Source organism: Drosophila sechellia, chromosome 2L, assembly GCF_004382195.2.
Source record: "Drosophila sechellia strain sech25 chromosome 2L, ASM438219v1, whole genome shotgun sequence".
NCBI classification, from domain to species: domain Eukaryota; kingdom Metazoa; phylum Arthropoda; class Insecta; order Diptera; family Drosophilidae; genus Drosophila; species Drosophila sechellia.
The window spans coordinates 19,355,149-19,376,299 of NC_045949.1; the positions used below are offsets into that span (position 1 = coordinate 19,355,149).

Sequence of the window (21,151 nt, forward strand, 5' to 3'; positions counted from 1 at the left end):
ATGCAAAATTGTATGGTTTTAATATTCTCGTTTTATTTAAATGCGTTAAAGAAGTATTTTGTCGTTTTATTTATGGCTTATAAAAATGTTAATGCAAATTTTGAACGTATCGCATGATGTTTCATCTCATCTCATATCATATATATTTGTTTAATATTGATTGATCTTTGCTCTATTAAATATAAGTTTGTAAGACATTATCATAGTTTAGCTTGTCATCGTTGTCCCAAGCGGTTCATTTCTGTTTTTATTCTCCGGTTCCGTTTTGTGGTTCAGTCGTTATGAAATACGATTGTTTATAACTATGTTGTGTTTTTCTTTTATATTTATCAAAATATATCAAATGCTAACTTATTTTTTAAAGCTTTCTATTTAGTTATTGTATTACAATTCTGTTAATCTCCGTTTTTCTTCCGATTTGTGGCTTTGTTTTCCTTTAAAATTTGGATACGTTTGAAATAAAAGTTTTGGCAGCTGCTCTGGAGTAAATATTGGTTTGAAAAATGCATCAAACGCACTGTTTCTTTTTAGAGTATCAAATTTATCTATTATTCAAATCTAAGCACTTGCCACACAAATTCTCCATTTACTTATGCATCAGTTTTTGCTTCCATTGGTCATATGGGTAGTAAGTTATACAAGTATTTTATATGGTTGCTCTGTACGCGCTTTATGACTTTCGAGTAAGTATTTTATACGTTTAAGGATTTATAAAATAAATCGGCTCTTAACATAGCAAAGCTAACGAATTTTCCAAGGGGGCAAAAAAAAAGCATAAATATTTTAACTAAACCAAAGCCGTATTTGCCCTTTTTATATGTTTACAGCCTTTGGCAAATTTCATTCAGCAGATTTCCAGCCATGCGCTAAACTTCAGAAAAGTAAAGTTTTCGAAGCTAATTTTAGTAAGCTTAAGCTTTCCGAAGTACACCAAATTAATCAACAAAAACACCTATTATATTACTTGTAATTAAAAGTAAACTTTAGTTACACTCGAACTAGAGCTTTGTAGTATATAAGTTTTTAAGTATTCGGTTTTTCTTTTATAGCGAACGTTACCAGTTAGTGTAAATGTATTTGTATATACTTATAGACAACCATATTGTTTATTTAGTTTTACTTTCCTCAATTCAAACATTTTCGTTAGTAAGGAAAATATATTTGTGTTTTATTTTAGTATGTGAGAATCAGATTGTTTCTATTCTGATCAAATACATAAATGCTTACTTAACGCCTCACGGAAGTCTGGATTCTAATTGAAAACTCGCTTAAGTCGGGTACACACAGGCTTTTCAAATCTCCAGTTACGCATATAGTTTCCATTAGCAACAGTTGAAGGTTGAAGCCAAAGAGTATATACAAGGATTGGTTTGGTTGAAGAAAGAGTATGTGAGTGACAATGCAATTGAGTTTATTGTTTTAAAAGTACATATAAATTAATCGTATAATAATTAACTTAGGACACCTTGCTCAAAGTTGTTGCAAATGCTTTCATTGGAAACTAAGAAAAATATCATCTCCGATACATGCGTCAAAGTTTAGTCGGAAAAACAAGAATATAAAAACACTCGAGACACAAATCAGGCAAAAACAAATCGAAATCGAAGCGGAATTCAAGAGGGTTGAATTCCGTGCTTGTTTTATGTTAAACGAATGAAACTTAACACCTATTTAAAGAAACTCCCAAAATGCAATAACAATATGCATTGTTTAGGATCGAGGGCTATGGTAAGGATGGTCTTTTAGTTAAACTCTCTTCATGCTGCTTCAAAACAAAATTGAATTTTGCATATGATTTAAGGCGCAAAGCGTCGTCATTATGATTATCATCGGTATATCTTTATAAATGTGGTTGCAATAAACACGGCGTTATAAATCAGTATGTCTTTGGATCCGCTTGCGCCGTATATGTCAATAACACTTGAGAATTTCAATGCGCTTAGGTGAATGATTAAAAACTAAATAAAATATATATGCGTTCATAGGCATATATACACGCTGCTCCAGAACTGTGATTATATGTAAGTAGCGGTCTCATTTTTTCGATGTAATTAGTTGCTAAAGTTGCCTTAGCCTATTGGTTTTGTGAACGAGATTCGAACATCGCTGTCACGTCGCGTATTGAGAATTGTGGTGAGATCTTTTCTCTGTTGCTGTAAAAGAAAGATTCATTAGTAGAGTTTAATCACAAATCGTGGGAAGCTCGGTGCTTACTTGGTGCCTGCATTGCTCTCGGCCAAGGAGTTCTTCTGCAAGCGATCGCGCGGCATGGGCTGACTACGTTCAAACTTATTCGCTGGCGTCTTGCTGGTGCTTCCATATTTCTGGGCCGTCGTCTTGACGCTGAGTAGCGAAGCGGAGGTTATGCCACTTACGCCACCGTTACTGGTATCACAATTTTGGTTCTTTTCGTCGGAAATCCGGCGCACGCGCTGTTGTCCCAGCTGCTCCTGTCCGTTACCCTGGCTCAAGCCCATGTGGAGGGTGCACTCCGATCCGCCGCCAGTGACGCGGCTCAGCTGCTTTAGGTTCATGTCGATATCCTTTTGCAAGGCGTGCATATCGCCGCGTGACTTGGACTTGATTCGCAGGGATTCTGCAGCCGGGAAGTTGTCTTCCGAGTTCAGTTCCGTACGCGACCGAGACTTGAGAGTATCGCCGTAGTACTTTTGCGTTAGCTGCTGACGCCGCTCCTCCTTGATTTTGTCGATGCGCTCACGATCCAGGACCACGCCTGTTAACACGCTCTTTCGACCCGCTGGGGGCAGGAACTGATTAGCTGACGATTGCTGCTCCTTGGGCATATTATTCTGCTGGATGAGTGAGATGCGGTTCTCGGTGGTGGGGGTGATTGCCTCCAGTTCGCCAACGCGCTTCTGACATATCTCCTCGGTAATGCTCATACCCGGCAATCGCTTAGGCGGATTCAAGGTTTTAGGTCGCGTGAAGTCAAAGCTCTTGCGCCGGCTGTTGACCTCTGACATTACCTCGGGCAGTTTGTTAGATAAAGACAGATCTTGCAGTTGCTTGCCCCCAAACTCTCTGACGAAGGCGTTCTCATCCAGCGAGCGGGTTATTTTTTGGGCACTGCTGTTCAGTTTCTTGAGTGGCACGGGTGCGGGCATGGCCTTGGGCACGCTCAGTTCGTTGGGCTTCTTCATGGAGCCGCCACGCACCGAAAAATCAAAGTTGGGCAGCTGCTCCACAGGCGAGCTCTCGAATTTGTTGGCCAACTCCTTGACACTAAAAGTCGGCGATTTGCTGGGCGATGACTGTTCGTGTTCCATGTTGTCTGGCAAACTGTCTAGACTATCGAGCTCAATTCTATCAACGTTGGGTTTCTGTTCTTCTGTAATGAATTTCATCTCCTCGCCACGTAGATTTTCGTAAACTGTTTTTGGTTTGCGTAGCTCAATGTTTTCGTAAAGTAGCTGGGATTGCTCCTCATCCTCAGGCTTATTCTCCTGCTGCTCTTCGTGGTCATGGTGCTCCTGTTCCAGCTGCAGCAGTTGCTGCGTCATCTCTGCTGCCTTGTAGGCACCCCCATCGTGCTGCTCCTCCTCGGCAATCTGTTTCAGGCTGGAGCGCTCATGTAACATTTGATTAACCTCGGTTACCGAGATCCGGAACAGCTTCACCTGCTCATAGACAGTGGTTTCATCAAAGTTGGTCTCTAAGATGGCCGAAGGTTTCTTTTCCTTCTCGGGCGACTTGTATGTGATGCTAATGGTGGATTTTATGGGGCTGGGCACCATCTTGACGGGGGTCTGTTCAAAGTCCTCGTACACGGGCGAACTCTCATCGGTCGCCAGCAGGGAGTGCATGCTTAGTTGTCGCTGCAAGTGCTGATAACCATACTCGCTCGGTGTCACTGACTGACTAGTATTGTCCGTAAAATTTGAATTGTTGGGCGATGAACACATGGCCGCTGCAGCAGCCTGCAGCTGATCTTTAACCGGTAAAGTGGCAGCTCGATTTGCGGGCTGTGGTAAGCGCGGCTGAAGTGGGTTAAGGTCCAAAGATAGCTCCCGTTTCAGGGCATTCATATCACGCTGCTCAGCATCGTGGTGGTTGTTGATCTGCACGGAGTTAAATGTCAGTTTTGCATTCTGGATATCCCTGATCAATAGATGATTCCCCTATGGGAAAAAATCAATTTGAATTCTTACGTTCTGTCCCAAGCTCTCGTGCGAGCTGCCTAGGTAACTGCTGGCCGCATCCAGACCTAAAAGCAGCGGCTGCTGCTGTACATTGGATGATACACCGGATAAGCCAGACATGGCCGATGTCAGCATAAGAGGCTCCATGTCATATTGCGGTGTATTTACCGCCGAACTATTATCGGAGCTTTCGGTGTCGCACAACAACAATGAGTACCGGGGACTGCGGGCAGGAGTTGTAGGAGTAGGCACATGCAGCTTGATCTGACCATCTTCGAGGGATTCCACTCGAGGTTTTCGTAGAGTAGCACCGTTGTTGGTACTGTTAATAGAAACCGTGCATCGTTTTTTAAATGAACAACCGTGAGATGAAAAATATGTATACTCACTGCACAGGTCTTGGAGCTGAAGGTTCCTGTTTCTGTCCTGGCTGCGTAAAGGTTCCCTGGTAGCTGAAACGCTCCTTAGCATCCTGCTGTTCTTTCCGTTTGGCCCCCAGCTGGACCGACGGATAGCTGTATCGGGTGGACGACGAGGAGGAACCTGCAGATGCACCATTCGACGACGATATGGGAGATTGGATTGCCCTCGCTGGCTTTGGTGGCGGGTGCACTTCAACACTGGCGAACTGCTGTTGAGCAGTTGGAACATTTTCGGGAGTTCCACAGTCAATAAATTGAATGTCGCACAACTGATCTTCCAGCTTGTATCGCTTACAGCAGTTTTCGGCTCCACCGGATTCATGTCCGCAGGAGGAGGATGCAGTTCCAGGCGCTGAAAGAGGCGGTGGGGGCACAGTCCTGGCCGAGCTGGGCGATAGGAGATTGAGGCGTGGCTGCTTTTTAGGACTGGGATTAACGCTATTCGTCTGGCTGGAGAAATCCTCGGGACGAGCGCGCATTATGCGACGAGTGGCGGAGCCAGAGGCAGGTGGAACATTCTCCTTGCCCACGCGCGGTGAGCTAACCAGAGATTCGCTCTCTGAGAAGATGCGCATTTCCGGCTCTTCGCGGTCGAAATTGAGACCTAGCTCGGAAAGCTCCCGCGACGGACATGTCGTCATGTGACCCCTTTGCGGAGACTGTAGCAAATCGAAGTACGAGTCATGCGAGACGCTCCTCGAATGACCAACAGTGCGCAGACTATCAATTGAATTGGAGCGTATGCACAGGTCCATTGGTTTCGGATCGCGTTCATTGCTCGTTGTCTCCAGGAGCTCAATAGATTTGGGCTTGTCATGCTTGGTCAGTTCCTTGCTAGCATGAGCATGTGATGCCTGCACAAAGCTCACGCGAGAAGCAACGGAATCCTTAACATCTGTGGTTATTTTCTGGCCAGGATCGGGATTACCCTGTCGCTGACTGCGGGAGAAAATCGACTTCCAAGACGGCGTCTTGTCCGGCTTACGTTTCTGCCAGCTGCGCGGGGCCGACAGCACCGTGTGGTATTTATCCGGCAAGCTGGACGGACCACCGCCCACTTCGATGTAGGAGCCAATGTTGGAGGCAGCGTTGCTACTAGCACTGGTCAACATGCTAATGGGCAGCGACTGCTTGAGGTCAGCCCCTTCCACCCGCGAATGCCTTTCCTGGGCCTCTTCCAGGCTTATCAGTTTGGCTCCACCGGTGCTCAAACTCTTTGGCCGCTCCACCACGCCCAAAGATTGATCTTGCTCCCGCTGCTCCACGAGCAGACTTTCGCAATCGGTAAGTGACTCCAGGCGTAGCTCACCACCAGCCGCATTCGCAGCAGCAGCCGTAGCACTCGCCACCATGCTGTGTCTCGCAGGATGATCGTCCAGAGCGTCGAAGATGTTATGGCAATTCCGTATCAGGTACTCGGTGACCACCGCCTGCACGCCAACGCCGCGCAGAGCAGCCACGCCCCCCGATTCAAGGGCAGGTGAGCGCAGTAAATTTGGCGCCCAAACAATGGCCAGATTCTTGTCCGTCATTCCGGTGCGTTCGTGGTGTTGCGACACCTTGTACAAATGCTCGGCCAGATATTTGAGGGTTCTGCAAGGAATATAAGACAGTGTTAATCTAATTCCTGCCAATTTATCCAAGATTTCAATTACTCACCGATAGTGTGGCGGTGGCAGCTTGAGCACCGTCTCTTTCATAAGTCGCAGCCGCTCGTCAGCCTCGTCGGCCTTCACTTGAATGGCCTCTACAAAGTTGTCGTACAGTTGGTAGGTGCACAGGGGATTCGGAAGCTCGCGGAAGTACATCTTGAGCAGCGAACTGACTGCATGGATGTCCTGCTTCATTTCAGGGTTACCCAAATCCGGCACACGCTCCTCGTCGAAGGCACGCCTCAGCCGCTGGATGTTGGAGGTGATGCCGGAGAGCCGGTAAATTCCGTCTATAACGCCATAGTTTTCGATGAACTCCGCACAGGACCGGAGAACCATGGGTATGTCCTGACCGCTGTTCAGCAGATGCTCGGACAGGTCACAGTTAAAGACGCGCTCGCGGTAAATTCCACTTTGTTTTAGGCGCCGACGTGACGGTCGCGACAGGATAAAGGAACGGAAGAAGGCGATCAGTTTGCCGTGCTTACGCAGCACCGGCTTAGTGGGTGAAGCATCCAAGTGACCCACTAGCGGTGCTGGCATTGGAAAATTCCTGGGCACCTTATCGCCGATAGTGGCCACACAGGATTGAGGGAAAAACCCCACTTCGTAAAGGGACTTCTGCAGATGCGACTTCTTGCCACGCCACCAAATCGACTCCGCCGGACTGGGCATATCGATCACGGAAATCATGTCGCCCACCTCAATGTTTATCTCGTCCGGAGCTTGGGCCTGATAACGCCTCACTCCGTATGCGGCACCCACTGCAGGTGTGTTGATAGTCCTCTGTGTCTCACCATCCGCCAGCGGTAGTCGCCTGCCCTTATTGTCCAGCTGTAGCCAGGTCAGAATTGTGCCGCAGGTCAGTGAATCGGAGGCGATCTTCGAGAAACGCTCCAGGTACTTGGCCACCGCATACTCCACATCCGATTCGCTGGGCAGCTCGGCCGCCAGTTCCTCCATGTTGCGCAGTCCACTGATTTTCCGGTCGTACACGCACCGGTGGAGCATCTCGTCCAGCAGCTGCATGTTCTCAAAGCTCCGCTTGATCAGGAACGGTTCGCAGCGCTGGGGGCAAACGCGTATGATGAACCAACAGCTCTCCGGAGAAAAGCTGCGCAGCGAGCTGTGTGGCAAATCACCGCCAAGAGATTGGGAGGCAATACTGCTGCCCATGTGCTCCGACTTGTCATCCAACAGCTGCACGGATAGCGGACCCAGCTGGACCCTTTCGTAGTGGAAGTGGGCGCACTCCTCTAGCTTGGGAAATCGGCACGATTTCTGGGGACGAAAATTAAGATAAGACTTTGGTGGATTGAATCGACTCACTACCTACGCTATTCAGCGGCTGTACGGCCATGTGACGACTGGGCTTTGGAGGAGGTACAGCGCCCGGGATGGGCGGACTGCAGCTGGACTCCGTGGAGGCATTGGAGATTTGTGATGTATTCATGGAGGCGAACATGTCCTGATAACTCAGGCCTGGCAAACTGTCAGCGGGCACGATTTTGAAGTTCAGCTGAGCACTTATGGAGGCCGCCGGGGCATCCATTTCAAACTGGAGCGGTGGAGCCTGGGCATCCTTATCCGTGCTGGCATGGCAGGAAATTGGGCCACCGTTCACTCCACCAACACCACCTGCTTCCGCCGACGCCAGGGCATGGGAATGCAGTTGGGCTGCCAAGGATTCGCTCACCTTGTCCGACATGATGGATCGATCACTCTACGCCAGTTGCGACATCTAAAAGAAGCGGGGAATTCAGATTCTGATTAAGTGAATGCATTCTCACTCTTTAGGCCTTCAGTGGTCGGTCGAGAACCAACGATAAATAACAATGCGAAGGCTGCAATTCTTCCCACAAGTATTCCATTTACCATGCCCATCATTACTATTCCGTTTCCAGGCCTTTCAAATCCATTTGCATAAACAATTTGCAGACTTTATATAGTCACGTTGAAGTTGGTAAATGCTAGACTCAAGTCTCAGGAATATCTTACGTACATGCATCAAATGATATATATAATGATACCCTATTTTAAACAAATGTTCTCTTTCTCTTCTAACTAGCTATTTGGGACATGACTACCTGTTTTTAGAATCTTGTCGATCTCATTCCGAAATCTAGAGCTTGTAACCGGATCCCAGCCCGTCCCCAATGTTTCACTTTCGTATGATCCACTTCCAGCCTAGAATTTCCCACCCCAAATGGAGTGTCATTTAGCTGAAAGTGCCCAAAAGCTAAATTAAACATTCAGGCCTCGTTTATCGGCGTTTACTTTCTAATGGCACGCGCGATCTTTTCATCAGCCAAGCGAGCGACCTGGAGTCTCGCCAGGCCAAATGTTCTACTTTCGGGGCTAAAAAGCTGTACTCTCTCTGTCGCCGATGTGGATTTTTCCCGACTTGGCGGTGGAATAATAAGGTCACTGGCTCAGACAAGCGGCAGGATGTGGCACACGTAGGGGTATGGTTCGACTCAATAAATATATACAATAAATATTTATAAAGTTCAAACCAGTTGGGCACCGAATGGTTGGTCGGTCGAATGGGATTCGGATTCGAATTGCGATTCGAAGTGGAGGAGACGTGGATGTGGATGAGGATGCGATGGGATGCCTAGCGGTGGTTCTGATTTACAGGCGACACGAATGCAATGCAATCGCCGCCAGGCTGCAGCATTTAAACTTTCATAAATTAAGCCAACAGCGGACAACTTTGGACGAAGCGAAATCATTCGAGAGGAGCATGGGGTACGTAGCTGGGGGAAAACGGGTTTTTCCACTCGCCTAGGAGGAAAACTCGAGAGCCTGCTGGGGCCGTCCATCACTTGCGGCCAAAGCGCAGCTAAACTATTAAAAATTGTTAACGCTAACGGTCTCAAAATGCAGTCGCATAAAGAAAGAGCAGCGACAGACTGACAGAAAATGTAAAGTGCATCTAAAATCGGGTAAAACAAAACATAAAAACCATATGCCAACGACCTGGGAAAATGGATTTAAACGTGTTACAAAAGATCGAATCGATGTCATCAATCGATGGATCGTGTGATTGAGTGCTACCCAACAATGGTGAATGAATGGGTGAGATAATAACACTCCGCTCCACGTAACCGCAATCTTTAAGCTTTCCCGACGTATTCTTATGAATTAATTAGGGTTCTTTTATTGTTAAGTCTGTTGTTCTCCCATTGTCAGTATCTAAAGAATTCTTTTTGGTCAGCACGTTCTGCTGATATGAGCCGTATGATTTTGTTTTTGACGATGTATACATACATTGGGAAATGCAAATCAGCTACCGGGATTTATTGTTTGAACTCACATTCGAACCTATCTGGCCATAAGAGCAGTTTGCATTCTGATCAGTTTTACATATTTTACAAGTATTTAAAGTTTAAAAACCCATATAAACGGAGTTATGTTGGGCAATTGAAATCATTAAAGATTGTGAGATACAAATTATCATACATGATTAGGCAGACAGATATTGAAAGCGAACGCACAAAATCAAATCAGTTTCATCTCAATTATGCACAAAGGTCAAAAAGAAAACACCAAAATACTGTTCGAACTCTGTGCATATTCAATTCCTTGATTGCCCATTGCACTTTGGCCGAAAACGAGCCCAATGAAGACATTTTCCCATCGGTTTCTTTCGCCCAGCTCACTTTCTCCAATCAATTAAACAACATTGTCTATGTCCGGACTGCGAGCCGCCAAACTCCGGAGTTTGTGAGAGCAGCAAACATTTCAATCGCTGTGCAAGCGGCTCAGGCCAATTTAATGCTATGAAATAACTTAATATTGGACAATAGTTAATGGCTTTTTAATGGCGGGCTTCAGGCTCCGTTTTCCACCTCAGCTCGGCCGGGGCTTGACCCAATTGACTCGCAGCGAGAAACCGAAAGCCAAACATGACAATGATCTATAAATCAAGACTGGAATCGCAAGTGCGTGAGTCTGGAGCACAACTAGACAGCATGGACACACGTTTATCTTTAATAAGCTAAATAAAAGTTGCCCCTCTTGACTGCTGTTGGTGTGCTAATTTATGGTCCAAAGTGGGTCACTCACTCACTGGTTTCTAGAGCGGACAATTGCAGCGAATGATGTCGGTTGGCGGCCATAAAAGACTTACGAGGCTGCAAATGCATGCATAATGTGCTTAAGCCTAGTTGCTGAGACTGCCAGTCAGTTAGTCAGTTCCCCTCCGTTCGACATTCATTCATTCAGTCAGTCAGTCAGTCAGCCAGTCACTCATTCACTTCAGCCGGCAAGTGCTAAACGATGCTGGTGTGCATCTGAATGAGACGGATACGCTGACGGACAATTAAATAGATCCGCGACGGTTAATCACAGGAAAATTCCAGGGTAGAGGACTAGAATGGATAGAGTGCGCTTACTAGTTGCTAGCAATTCAAATATTGTAGTTACTATTATAATACCGACTAGTTTACGAACTGAAAATAAACGTAAAACTTCTTGTTTCCACTTTTGAAAACATTTTTAAATAACCATTATTTTTAAACCAGCTGAACTTGTTTTGATTTCGATTTCTGTACAATGTTTTTCATGGCAAACCATTTTCAGGACTATCTAATGACTAAGAGCAATGACGGCGACCCTTCTTCTAGATTGCTCGATGACTCTTTCTTGCTTTGACTCACTTTAAATAGTCACAGACGGCTAATTGTTCTTGGCAGATTCGCATTACATAATCGAATGATGTATCCAGACGTTTGATACCGAGACCAGGTCAATCGAAAGCCATTTCACCGCAGACACATAGATTTCGACCGGGTGACTAATGGCCCAACATGAAGTCATTAGACTGGCCAATTGATGCCAGATAGTCAGCCAGTCAGCCAGCGCTCCTATAAACCATGCACCATGAACAAATTGCAGCCCAAGGCTGATCCGGTTGCTATATGCCGTTAATCTGTTGAGCAGAGCGGTATCAATCTACGCCCCAGTTGACAGCCAGTGGCACTTGTGCTCTTGGAAATCTGATCGGTTTGGCCCGGCTGGCTGACTCACATGGCGGATTTGTTTACGGGCCAGCCAACCAGCCAACCAGCCATACAGTGCATCGTAATGGGGAGCCCTTTGTGGGGTCTGCTCCCGAATCGATGGCCCACAACCCCACCGTCGACAGCTGACTGACTGACTCATAACATAGAAATAAAAAAGCAAGTCCGCCATGTGGGAATTGCAATTAGTCTAACCGCCACATTAGTCAACGCTCGTGCTTCGGACTGCCCAAGTCCGTTTTACTAATTTTACCTGGGCAACGGACCAAACTTTACACTCCACTCCCATGGCCCCCTTAATTGTCGAGCTCTCGACTTCCGTTCACACAATTATGGACTGTGGCAAACACAAATGCCAAGTTGCAAGTTGGGGAAATGGTTTGACTGGTTCAAAAAGTTTGAATGCGCTTATTTTACATGAACATATTCAGTAAGCAAAGTGTATGTTTCACTTATTATGCCATATCTAATTCTTAAATAGTTCAAAGTATATCTTATGCGTTTCCCAATTGGTTTCAGTCCCATTCCGACATGATTACTCTCTTATGTGGCGATTGCATAATTCCGAAATGTACCAGCAGCGAATTTCCAAAGTCATTAAAGTGCCATTGTTAGGGCATTAAAAGCGTTCATCTGATATGAAGAAAAAAATGGGAAAGCACAGGGCAGAAAAGAAAAGCGAAATCGCTCAATTCCGCTGGCCATGTAAATTTTCTACTTTGACATTTGTGCAGAATTTCGCCCGGCCTGGCCCAAACCAACTCATCTCCGCCAGCGAACCATAAAACCTAGCCTAGTGTCATTTAGCGACGTCGAAAAACAGGTACACATAAACCCACGGACTCACACTCCGACTATCGGCGAGACCAGCAGACTTTATATTTTTAATGGAAGTGAAAGTTTTGCGCGCATCAACGAAATATATATGTATATGTATGTAGATATATAGCTGCTCTACGTAGACAAAGCCAAACACACGCGGCCGGCAATATCCAAATTTTTTCTTTCAGGTTGTCTTAGGCTCGTGGCGCCGGCATGCGAAATTTTTGAAAATAAACAAGCAAAATAAAATCGTACAATAAAAATCGCATTAACAAATATGCGAAGCAGCTGCTGGAAGAAAGCGCAATGGCCAAATATTTAGAAGCAAACGTCAGACGCGAACGGGCAGTGGCAATATAATTTAATTATTATTCATTTCTATGCCAGCGCGAGCGACCGAGTGGCCGTGCATATGAATTGTTAAATAAAGTGTTGAATTTCAATAAGACAAACGGCCACAGCGAACGGGGGCAATTGGCACAAGCGTTGAAATTCATAAACAAATGCGAAAACATACACAAAATATCACCCTCCCCCTCCATTCGAAACTTGTTCGTATTAATAGACAATCGTGTACTCTACCCATCGCCGGGCATATGAGCTAGGGTGTCGATCTCCGCTCGACTGCGGAATCCTTCAGAGGAATTTGGTATTTCGAAGCGCTATTCTTAAACTTCTATTCTTGAAAGAGGCGATCCGAACAAATTGTTTAGGGTTTGGTTTCTCTAAAAATAGAGAATAAATTAAGATACCGCAAAACTTAAACTTTACATACTATTCTATTTAAATTCATTGTGCACTAAATACAATGCCATAAATTCAAGCGTTTGCTTTCCAAATTTGCTGCACACAAGTGGTAATTAGAAATGATAAATTACACATGTTCAATTAAAACTATTCGAGCTATAAATATTCAAATAAGGCAACATTCCATTCGCTGGATTTACGCAGGTGATTCATGGATGAATTATAGGTTGATAAAAATTATTCTGTCTCAATGATGAGTCAGAATGAAGGGGACTTTCTTCTTATCTGAGGCTTGGATTAAATGCTAGATATAGAAACCTATCAAAAACTAAGGCAAAGTATTTGTAGCAATCATTTACAGCATTCACGTTTCCACTGATCTTAGATCATGCAGATTCAACTGAGCAATCGGTGATTGAACAGACTACATTTCGTGATCTATATTTAAACTATGAAATCATCGAACTCATTATATGCACAATAAGTGTCAATAAAAGATAAAGCATCTATATTTATTTGCCTTCGACACTCTTGGGCTATGATTTCCTATAATTTAACTTTTCCAAATGAATTGAATAGTTCGTTCTAAGCGCATTTCTCATTCGCCGCAGCTCATCGAGCAAACAGAGGGCACCACTTTTGAGGCATTTTGATGGTTTTTGTTTCATATGACTTGGCACTAACAACCATAACAGCAGCAGCAGCAACAACAACAAGGCCCCAGCGACTTGTCAGTTTTAATTGAAATCAATTGAGCTCAATTATTTGATACGCATATGAAACACAACCACAACAACAGCTACAAAAGCCGCCAACCCAAAAATTCTTATACGCCGTGTGGGTTCGGCATTTCCCCCGCTTGCACTTAAATAACCACGAGATAGTTGGCGAGGCTGGGGGCATGTCAGTCGCCAAATATGGAGCGTTTATGAAGAATTCTTTACATGAATGTAAACAAAAAAACAAAATGCGAATATAAAACGCGACGGCGTCGGCTCGAACAGGTGTAAACAGCAATAAGACACACAGGGCGAAATGTGTAGAACAGCGAATTTTCTGTTGGCAGTTTCGCTGCAATGTTTTTATGTGTCTGCAATTGTAAACTGTTTACATTGGCCAGCAAAACAGTGGTTGGTAATCAGTAATCAGTGATAACGGCTGCAATTAGGCACTATTTGTAATCCATAGGTATGAAAAGTCCCACCTGAACTTTTTTCAGTAGCAATACTGTGCAGGCCAGTGTAATTCTTATCCCTACGCTGCTTGGTCAAAAGTAGTTCACAATGGATTCGAGGATCGAGTTAGCGCTGTTACGAAGCGAACCAAGGAACCAAGGCGTTGCAGCCCAGTGTTGCCCCCCAGTCCGCCCAGATGTTTGGTGTCACCCGGGTGAAGGCAACTCCCTCCTCAGATGGGAAAGGGTTTTGCTGGCGGGTATGGCTAGGGGAATCTGCCGCATCTGTGGGCAGTGGTGTAATGAGCTGGACGCCGGCGAGGTAAACGTTCCCCATTGGAAGCGGTGTGAGCTGGCCGCCCGTTTGAGCGGATGTTTGAGTTGAGTGCACAGCTACCGAGGCGCAACGAAATTAATCGAACTCGAAATCGGGCGCTGGCGGGGGCGGGAGCAGCTTGCTCGCTTGGTTATGCTGCTGCACATATAGTGCCCGTGTATATACATATATAGTATGTATGTTCGTGTATATAGACGTGGAGTAGATGTATCTGGCCAACTTGACACGTTTCTGCAACAGGCGGCCGCAGCGCAGTCAACTTTGCTCTCGTCACTCGAAATGTGCCATAATCGTGCGCAGTCGCGGCGCGAATCTTTCCCAGAGACGTGAGCCACATAATAACCGCAGTAGGAGCACCACGCGAGTGTATGTACATACATATGTACATAAAGTATAGTAGCACATATCTGTACGTATCTCGTAATAACAGCGAGAAAGCTGCCCGCACCCAGCCCCCGCATTCAACGGCCAAAATGAGTCAACAAGCGCCCAAAATGTTCTCATAGAACAGAAGTAATTCAAGTTACTGGGGGGAGTTTGCGGATGCGGGGGGATAGGCAATGGGTTCCTTTTTAAAGCCATTTTCCAACACATCACTTCGCATAAATATCCATTGGGAATGGACGAGAACGAGCAAGATACAAATGAAGTTAGGTCAGATAATATTCACACAGCTAATCATCATATTTAATTATAATTATTATAGGTCTTGAAGATCATAAATCAACCATAATACTACTTAGCTTAGTATCTTTACGAACGCAACTAAAGTGTAGACAGTGCAGCAGTAGAGTAGAAAAAAGAAAAGAAATGAAGTACCACCACATATCAATTAACAATCAGTCTAAGCCAAATAGTATTTGTTAATTGATTTTTCCGCCTCCTTAACACCTTTTCGTTAATCGCACACCTCGCTCCTTTCACAAAACTCTTGGCTCTACTCGCAGAAGGGTATGAAGAAAAGTAAGTGAAAGGCCAGGAGTTGGCTTTTTGGGAAAGTAACAGAGCGGGCCAAAAGTATCAGTCGCTTGGCAGAGTGGGTGGGGAAGGGGGGTTTTCGGCACGAGGAGCTGAAGGAGCAGGAGCAGCCGGACGGAGCGAGTTCAATGTCAACTGTGTGGGCAGCGCCACGAAAACTCTTTTACGAGCGCTTCCGCTTGAAGAAACACACACAACTGGATGTGTGTAAGCCCGCAACTAAAGCACGACCACACCTAAACATTAAAAACCAGCGAGGGAAGTACATGCTTCCTCCTTTCGGCGTGGACAAAAACAAAGCGACACAAGCGACCATACAGCGGGGGTCAAGTCTTTAAAGTCGTGTTGAGATTTTATTTAAGATCTAAACTACACTTTATGTGACTTAATTAGCGTTTAGTGTTTCTCACAATTAAAAACTAGACGAGCGTAATACCCGAGGATTGAAAACAAAGGTTAAGGAATGTGGTTCTCCCAAAGGGTTGATTGTGATGAGTCAAATGACAGCAGCTGGCATGAGTTGTTCTATAGCTATTACTATCAAATTCCAGAATAGCATATAAGAAATACAAATGTTTCAAAGTGAACAACATAAACCAAGTTCTAGTCACGGTCAAGTGAGGAACCCTATTTATAGTTATAGGGTTTCAAAATGCACGTTTCTGGGTTTTATCTGGGTTTTTGGGGTTGAAGTTGCAGGACAAAAGACGGCAGCTTTGGAGGAATGCTTTTGTCCGCTCTTCCTCTTCCTCGCTTACCAAGGACTCCATAAAGACGGCAGATACCGGAGGCCCATTACTATTATTTTGACTGCAGCTGTACGAAAGAGAGGCATTGCCAATGGGGTGGAATGTGCATGTGAGTGTGGATGTGTTAAGGAAAAGCAGCAGCAGACAGACAGACAGACACACAGACGGATGGACATATGGTGGAGTTGTGCCAGGTGAGAGTGTGTGTGTGTGAGTGTGTCTGCCACAGGGTGACAAAGTCTAGTGTGAAACGGACATATCGCACTTATGTCTTTTACATACCAACTGTTCCAATAGCAAGGCGCAGGCATAGTTACGTGCGCGAGACAGAGAGGGAAACACACTCAGCTTCCTTCGCAAAAAATAATATGGGAGAGAGGAAAAAAAACAGAAAAGACGGGGCGTTATTCGCTGTTATTCGGCACAGAACGCGTCTCGAATGATGATGGGAAAATGGTAAAACAATGGCTTTGGCACAATTAATAGACCCCAAAGACGCCAAACGGTTTTTCGTTTATGTTTTCCTCTCCCTCTCCAACCAACAGTCGCAGTCGCGGCAGCTATTATTTATTATTTTCGTTGCTGCCGCACAATACACTGACACACATTTTTAAATAGAGAGGAGATACTTTTCAGCATATCTTTTTCCTTTGGCACGCACACGAGCATGCAAACACACGCACACGCAAGGGCGCACCGCACACACACACGCACGCAAGCAAGCAGACGGCGGGTGTGTAAGCCCAATTTTCGCATTCTTACACACCTTTTTTCGAATAGATCACAGTGGCAATGGTAAAATTACAACATTTCTCACTGTCCGTCCCACTGCAGAATTAACTGGCTTCCGATCCGCAGCCTTTTACAACGCGACAACAAATGTGACGATAACGATTAAAATACCGCTGGTCAGGGTATAACGCACTATTTAATACCTGTGCACATACAAGAAATACCAAATAAATATCTCACAATTAAAAACTACATTTGCATTTAAGTCGCTTGGAAATTAATCAAGTGTGCTACATAATATTTATATTAGCATTTAAATTAAGGAAACTCCCTGAGTTCAAGAAAGTGTCCTGTTATCGATAACAATTTCTCTATTACCGAGGTATATTTACAGAAATACTGCATGTACTGCTTGCTTGCTATCGAAAAACAGGCGATGGTATTTCCTAGCTAGCAGCAAACAGTCACACATCGCCACAAAAACATAAACAAATAAAACGATTTAAAGATGAATCCGCTAACAAATATGAAAAATGTGCTCAAACTGAGCGAACACGAACTGCAACATGGCGGGAAGAAGAGCTGGCACGACATGTACAAGGACTCAGCCTGGATTTTCGTGGCAGGATTTCCGTATACGCTAACTGAGGGCGACTTGGTTTGCGTTTTCTCGCAGTACGGCGAAGTGGTCAACATCAATCTAATTCGAGACTCAAAAACGGGAAAGTCCAAGGTAATGTTAAGGATTCCTTTAAAAAGTTCCTAAAATCACTGTTTAAGCTTGCGTAGGGCTTCTGCTTCCTGTGCTACGAAGATCAGAGATCCACAGTGCTGGCCGTGGACAACCTGAATGGCATCAAAATCCTCGATAGGACACTGAGGGTCGATCACGTGGCCGACTACAAGCCTCCCAAGGAAAACGAGAAGATGGACGAGGAAACCCTGCGCCTTTACATGGAGGGCTGTGCGCCGAAACCTCAACTTCAGCACATCAAGACTGAGAAGAAAGACAGCAAAAGTTATAGATGATAAGGCGGATAGCTTAAATATAGCAAAGTATGCAAACAGAAATTTTATATTAACTTAAATATTTTAGTTATTAAACGCTAAAGTAACTATATTCTTTCTTAAAGCCAGTAATTTAAGGTGGAAGAATGAATTGGCTTTCCAACCACTCATTCGCCATCTGCGCTCGCAAAGGAGTCATCATCATCATCCTCATCCTCTTCTTCCTGACCTTCCAGTTCCTTCAGAATCCTTCGCTTGTAGCGCTCATAGGCGCTGCCCCTCTCCCGGTCGACATTGTAAAAGTCCACGTCGTCCACAAACGAGTCCTCCTCAGTGTCGATCGTGTGCACATAGGGATCGCGAAAGGTGGCATAGTCATCATCTTCGCTGGTGCTGGCAAACTCATCCTCATCGTCATCTGGAAGAAACATATGCATATTCATAAGCGGAATCTATGCAAACAGTTTACCCAGATCTTACCGAGCATAAACTTGTTCATTTGCCGACACAACTCATCATCCGAACCCACGGCGCCCGCTTCGTCGTCGTCCGGGTAATCATTGGTAAAGTAGTTCTCCTGGTTCGAGTCCTCCGAGTCGTAGTCCTCGTCTTGGTCGTTGTAGCAATCTTCTAGCACAATCTCGCCCACAGGAATCACTCTGCGGAATAGTCCAAATAATTAGTGGGTTTATTTCGATTCTTTGATCGCGTAGCACTTTCAAATTGAAACACAGCTAAGTTTGTCACGTATTTTGAGGGTTTCTTTATTTAGTTTATATTCGATTTCGGGCAAAGCTAGGCCCCAACAGAAATAAAGCAAAACAAACTAAAACTATGCACTTAATTCAAATTCGGCACTAGTGTTATCCGTTTTTTATTGTCGGAATGGAAAAAGAACAAAAAAGGCAACTGACAACTGGCGGAAACTAAACGAAAAATGCTCGGTGAGCTGTTTTTCAAATAATGCGGTGTGTGCGTGTTCGTGTGTGGGGGTAAATTATTCTAATCTAATAGCTAATTAATTCTATTAACATAAGGTAATGAGAGACATTTGCCTAAAACGATTCCGAAAATTACACTAATTGTGCGTTTTTAGCAGGATACATCTTATTTTTATTAAAAACTTTGGCAAGAGGGAATTATGGGAACTTTACATAACTATGATACATTATTTAAACTAAGAAGCTTCCATCCAACATATTTATAAATGGAATATGGCATAGCATAATTGTGTTAGAATTGAACGGAATCTCACAGTAACAAATCAAATAAATAGCTTCCAGAATCATTAGTTTTCAGATCATGCCATGTTTATCTCGTAAAAACAACGTTTTATCGGTAGTTTTGGGCATTTGTCAGATGCTGACTGTAATGAACTATAAGTGATGTGAGTTGCCAGTTGCCGTCCTTTTTTATTGTCGTGGGTGAGGCGTTGGGTGTCCTGTCCTCACACTTCCTAAGTGCCTGCGGCTCTGTCTGTCTCTCTCCATTCAGTTTTTTCTTGTTTACCAGTAGCAGTTGTTGTAGTAATTAAACGGATAATACAACCTTATGGAGAACGAACGAATCGTATTATTGAGCTGTAGTGATTGCAATCGTGTCTAGATGGTAAGGATAATATGCAAGTATGAGACTGCGCCCGAGGACAACGAACACAGACACACGCACAGCCACACCCACACAGATACGCCCATAGCACCGACACACAGACACACCGCTTAGATATATATATTCCATACAGTACATAAGTGCAGTGGTGATCGATTACATATAGTAGTTGGTAATGCTCAACGTTTTCTGTGGCTCAATTTGAATGACAAACCTTAAGTAGTTGTCGTCCATCATGTCCACATATGCCGCTTGCATCTCGTTCTCGGGAACATACAGATCGTACACATAGCCCACGTCCGAATCGGCCGGCTGCTGCTGATCCTGGCTGGGTGTCATCTCCTGCTGCTGCTGCTTCTCAGCGGCTGCATTTTCAGTGCCCGTCTGCTGTTGCTGCGATTCAATGTCCACGATGGTAATGTGGCTGCTGGACTCCTGACTCTGGCTCTCTGGGCATTCCGCTGCTGCGGCACTGTTTTCGAGCGTGCTGCGCAGGCAGTTTACGACCCGGAAACGCTGCTCCCGTGAGTTCTCCTGGGCCTCCTGCCGCTGGCGATCTCTGCGCAGCGCACTGGCAATGGCTGCATCATTGGACCGCTGCTGTTGCACCAGCTCACGTGCTGCGGTCTTGTTCAGCCTGGCAGCGGCGAATTTACGAGTGGCACAGTCGTCCTGGAAAAAAGGCATACAAATCAACGTTAGAAACTGTGCGTTTGACTTACTATATTTCTTAACCATTGTAGATTCATTACCAATAACCAAGCTCGAGCTATCTTTTACAAAGTACCGACTATTTATTGCGGTTGTGAAATGGCCTTTTGCTATGATAAATGTGCATTCACTTTATAGATAACAGGCCAGTACCTTTAACTAAGGTTAAAGATCACTTCTACTGATAAGCATTATTAAAATTGCACACATATATTTCATTAGGGAAACACAAATCAGTTCAATGAGTGCATTTTGGCATAGATTAGCTGGCCCATATCTTTGTGCATCTCAAAGATGAGGACGTTGACCTTTTTGTAAGCAGCATTAGGATTCCCTACAGCGTGCCTTTGAGCCACAGCAATATATAGAAAGTAGTGGCCACCAAGGGCATATAATTATATCTACGACTGCTTCTCTAAGACCCCAACCCTACCTGCTTCTCCAGCGTGCCGGCAAACTTGAGCACGGTGGTCAGTTCGTCTTTGTCTGATGCCGTTGCTCCCGCCACCGCTCCCGCGTCCACCAGGGCGTTCTCATCGTTGTGGAGGCGCCGCCGCTTGCCGTTCAGCACAAATGCCGTGTGCGGCTCCTCGTCGATGCGTCGCTTGATTCGCACAACCGCTGGCATTTTGATTAATTCGCAGAAGACGGACGACAAACAACGAAAGGCGAAGCGAAACAATTAAAAATGTGCGACGCGCAGTGTGACCGTTCGGGGCGTGCCAAAAGATATCAGCAACTCTGGGATTTCATCAATACCTGTTAGAGATGGGATTGGTTGAGCTGCGAAACTATCGTAAAGAATCTTTAGTTCGTAAAACAAGTAAACTTAATTACTCGATTTAATTGTACAATTTAAAGCGATCTGTTGATAATCATTTGAAATCATCTGACAGGAAAAGATTTGAAAATTTGGCAGTGACAGTAATATGTGGTTGGAACTATCAAGCTCTTTATTCTATAATACTATATAATGCAAATGCTTAAAAACTAAGATTTAGATTTCTGTTTTGGATTGAGTGTT

The 21,151-nt window shown here is 44.9% G+C and overlaps 3 protein-coding genes across 5 annotated transcripts; 1 reads left to right on the plus strand and 2 right to left on the minus strand.

Moving 5' to 3' along the window:
- Positions 1-1,369: 1,369 nt before the first annotated feature.
- Positions 1,370-16,950, minus strand: LOC6614736 (GTPase-activating protein CdGAPr). Of its 2 annotated transcripts, XM_032714093.1 has the most exons (8): positions 16,835-16,950; positions 16,351-16,420; positions 7,571-7,975; positions 6,242-7,515; positions 4,550-6,175; positions 4,170-4,482; positions 2,215-4,079; positions 1,370-2,153 (listed from the first exon to the last, which is right to left on the minus strand). In XM_032714093.1, exons 3-8 carry the CDS (start codon positions 7,940-7,942, stop codon positions 2,075-2,077), a joined length of 5,529 nt encoding a protein of 1,842 aa, XP_032569984.1. In that variant the 5' UTR covers positions 7,943-7,975; positions 16,351-16,420; positions 16,835-16,950; the 3' UTR covers positions 1,370-2,074. The 2 variants fall into 2 exon arrangements, with proteins under 2 accessions (XP_032569984.1, XP_002039160.1); XM_002039124.2 differs by lacking the exon at positions 16,351-16,420.
- Positions 16,951-17,250: 300 nt separating this feature from the next.
- LOC6614737 (RNA-binding motif protein, X-linked 2) lies at positions 17,251-17,920 on the plus strand. The gene is made up of 2 exons (XM_002039125.2): positions 17,251-17,533; positions 17,590-17,920. The coding sequence occupies exons 1-2, from the start codon at positions 17,309-17,311 to the stop codon at positions 17,827-17,829; spliced, it is 465 nt and encodes a 154-aa protein (XP_002039161.1). The 5' UTR covers positions 17,251-17,308; the 3' UTR covers positions 17,830-17,920.
- LOC6614738 (probable RNA polymerase II nuclear localization protein SLC7A6OS) lies at positions 17,843-20,850 on the minus strand. 2 transcript variants are annotated; one of them, XM_032714094.1, is made up of 4 exons: positions 20,561-20,850; positions 19,631-20,088; positions 18,289-18,467; positions 17,843-18,226 (listed from the first exon to the last, which is right to left on the minus strand). In XM_032714094.1, the coding sequence occupies exons 1-4, from the start codon at positions 20,753-20,755 to the stop codon at positions 17,976-17,978; spliced, it is 1,083 nt and encodes a 360-aa protein (XP_032569985.1). In that variant the 5' UTR covers positions 20,756-20,850; the 3' UTR covers positions 17,843-17,975. The 2 variants fall into 2 exon arrangements, with proteins under 2 accessions (XP_032569985.1, XP_002039163.2); XM_002039127.2 differs by lacking the exons at positions 17,843-18,226; positions 18,289-18,467 and adding an exon at positions 18,548-19,356 and having other exon boundaries at positions 20,561-20,849.
- Between the last annotated feature and the right edge of the window lie 301 nt (positions 20,851-21,151).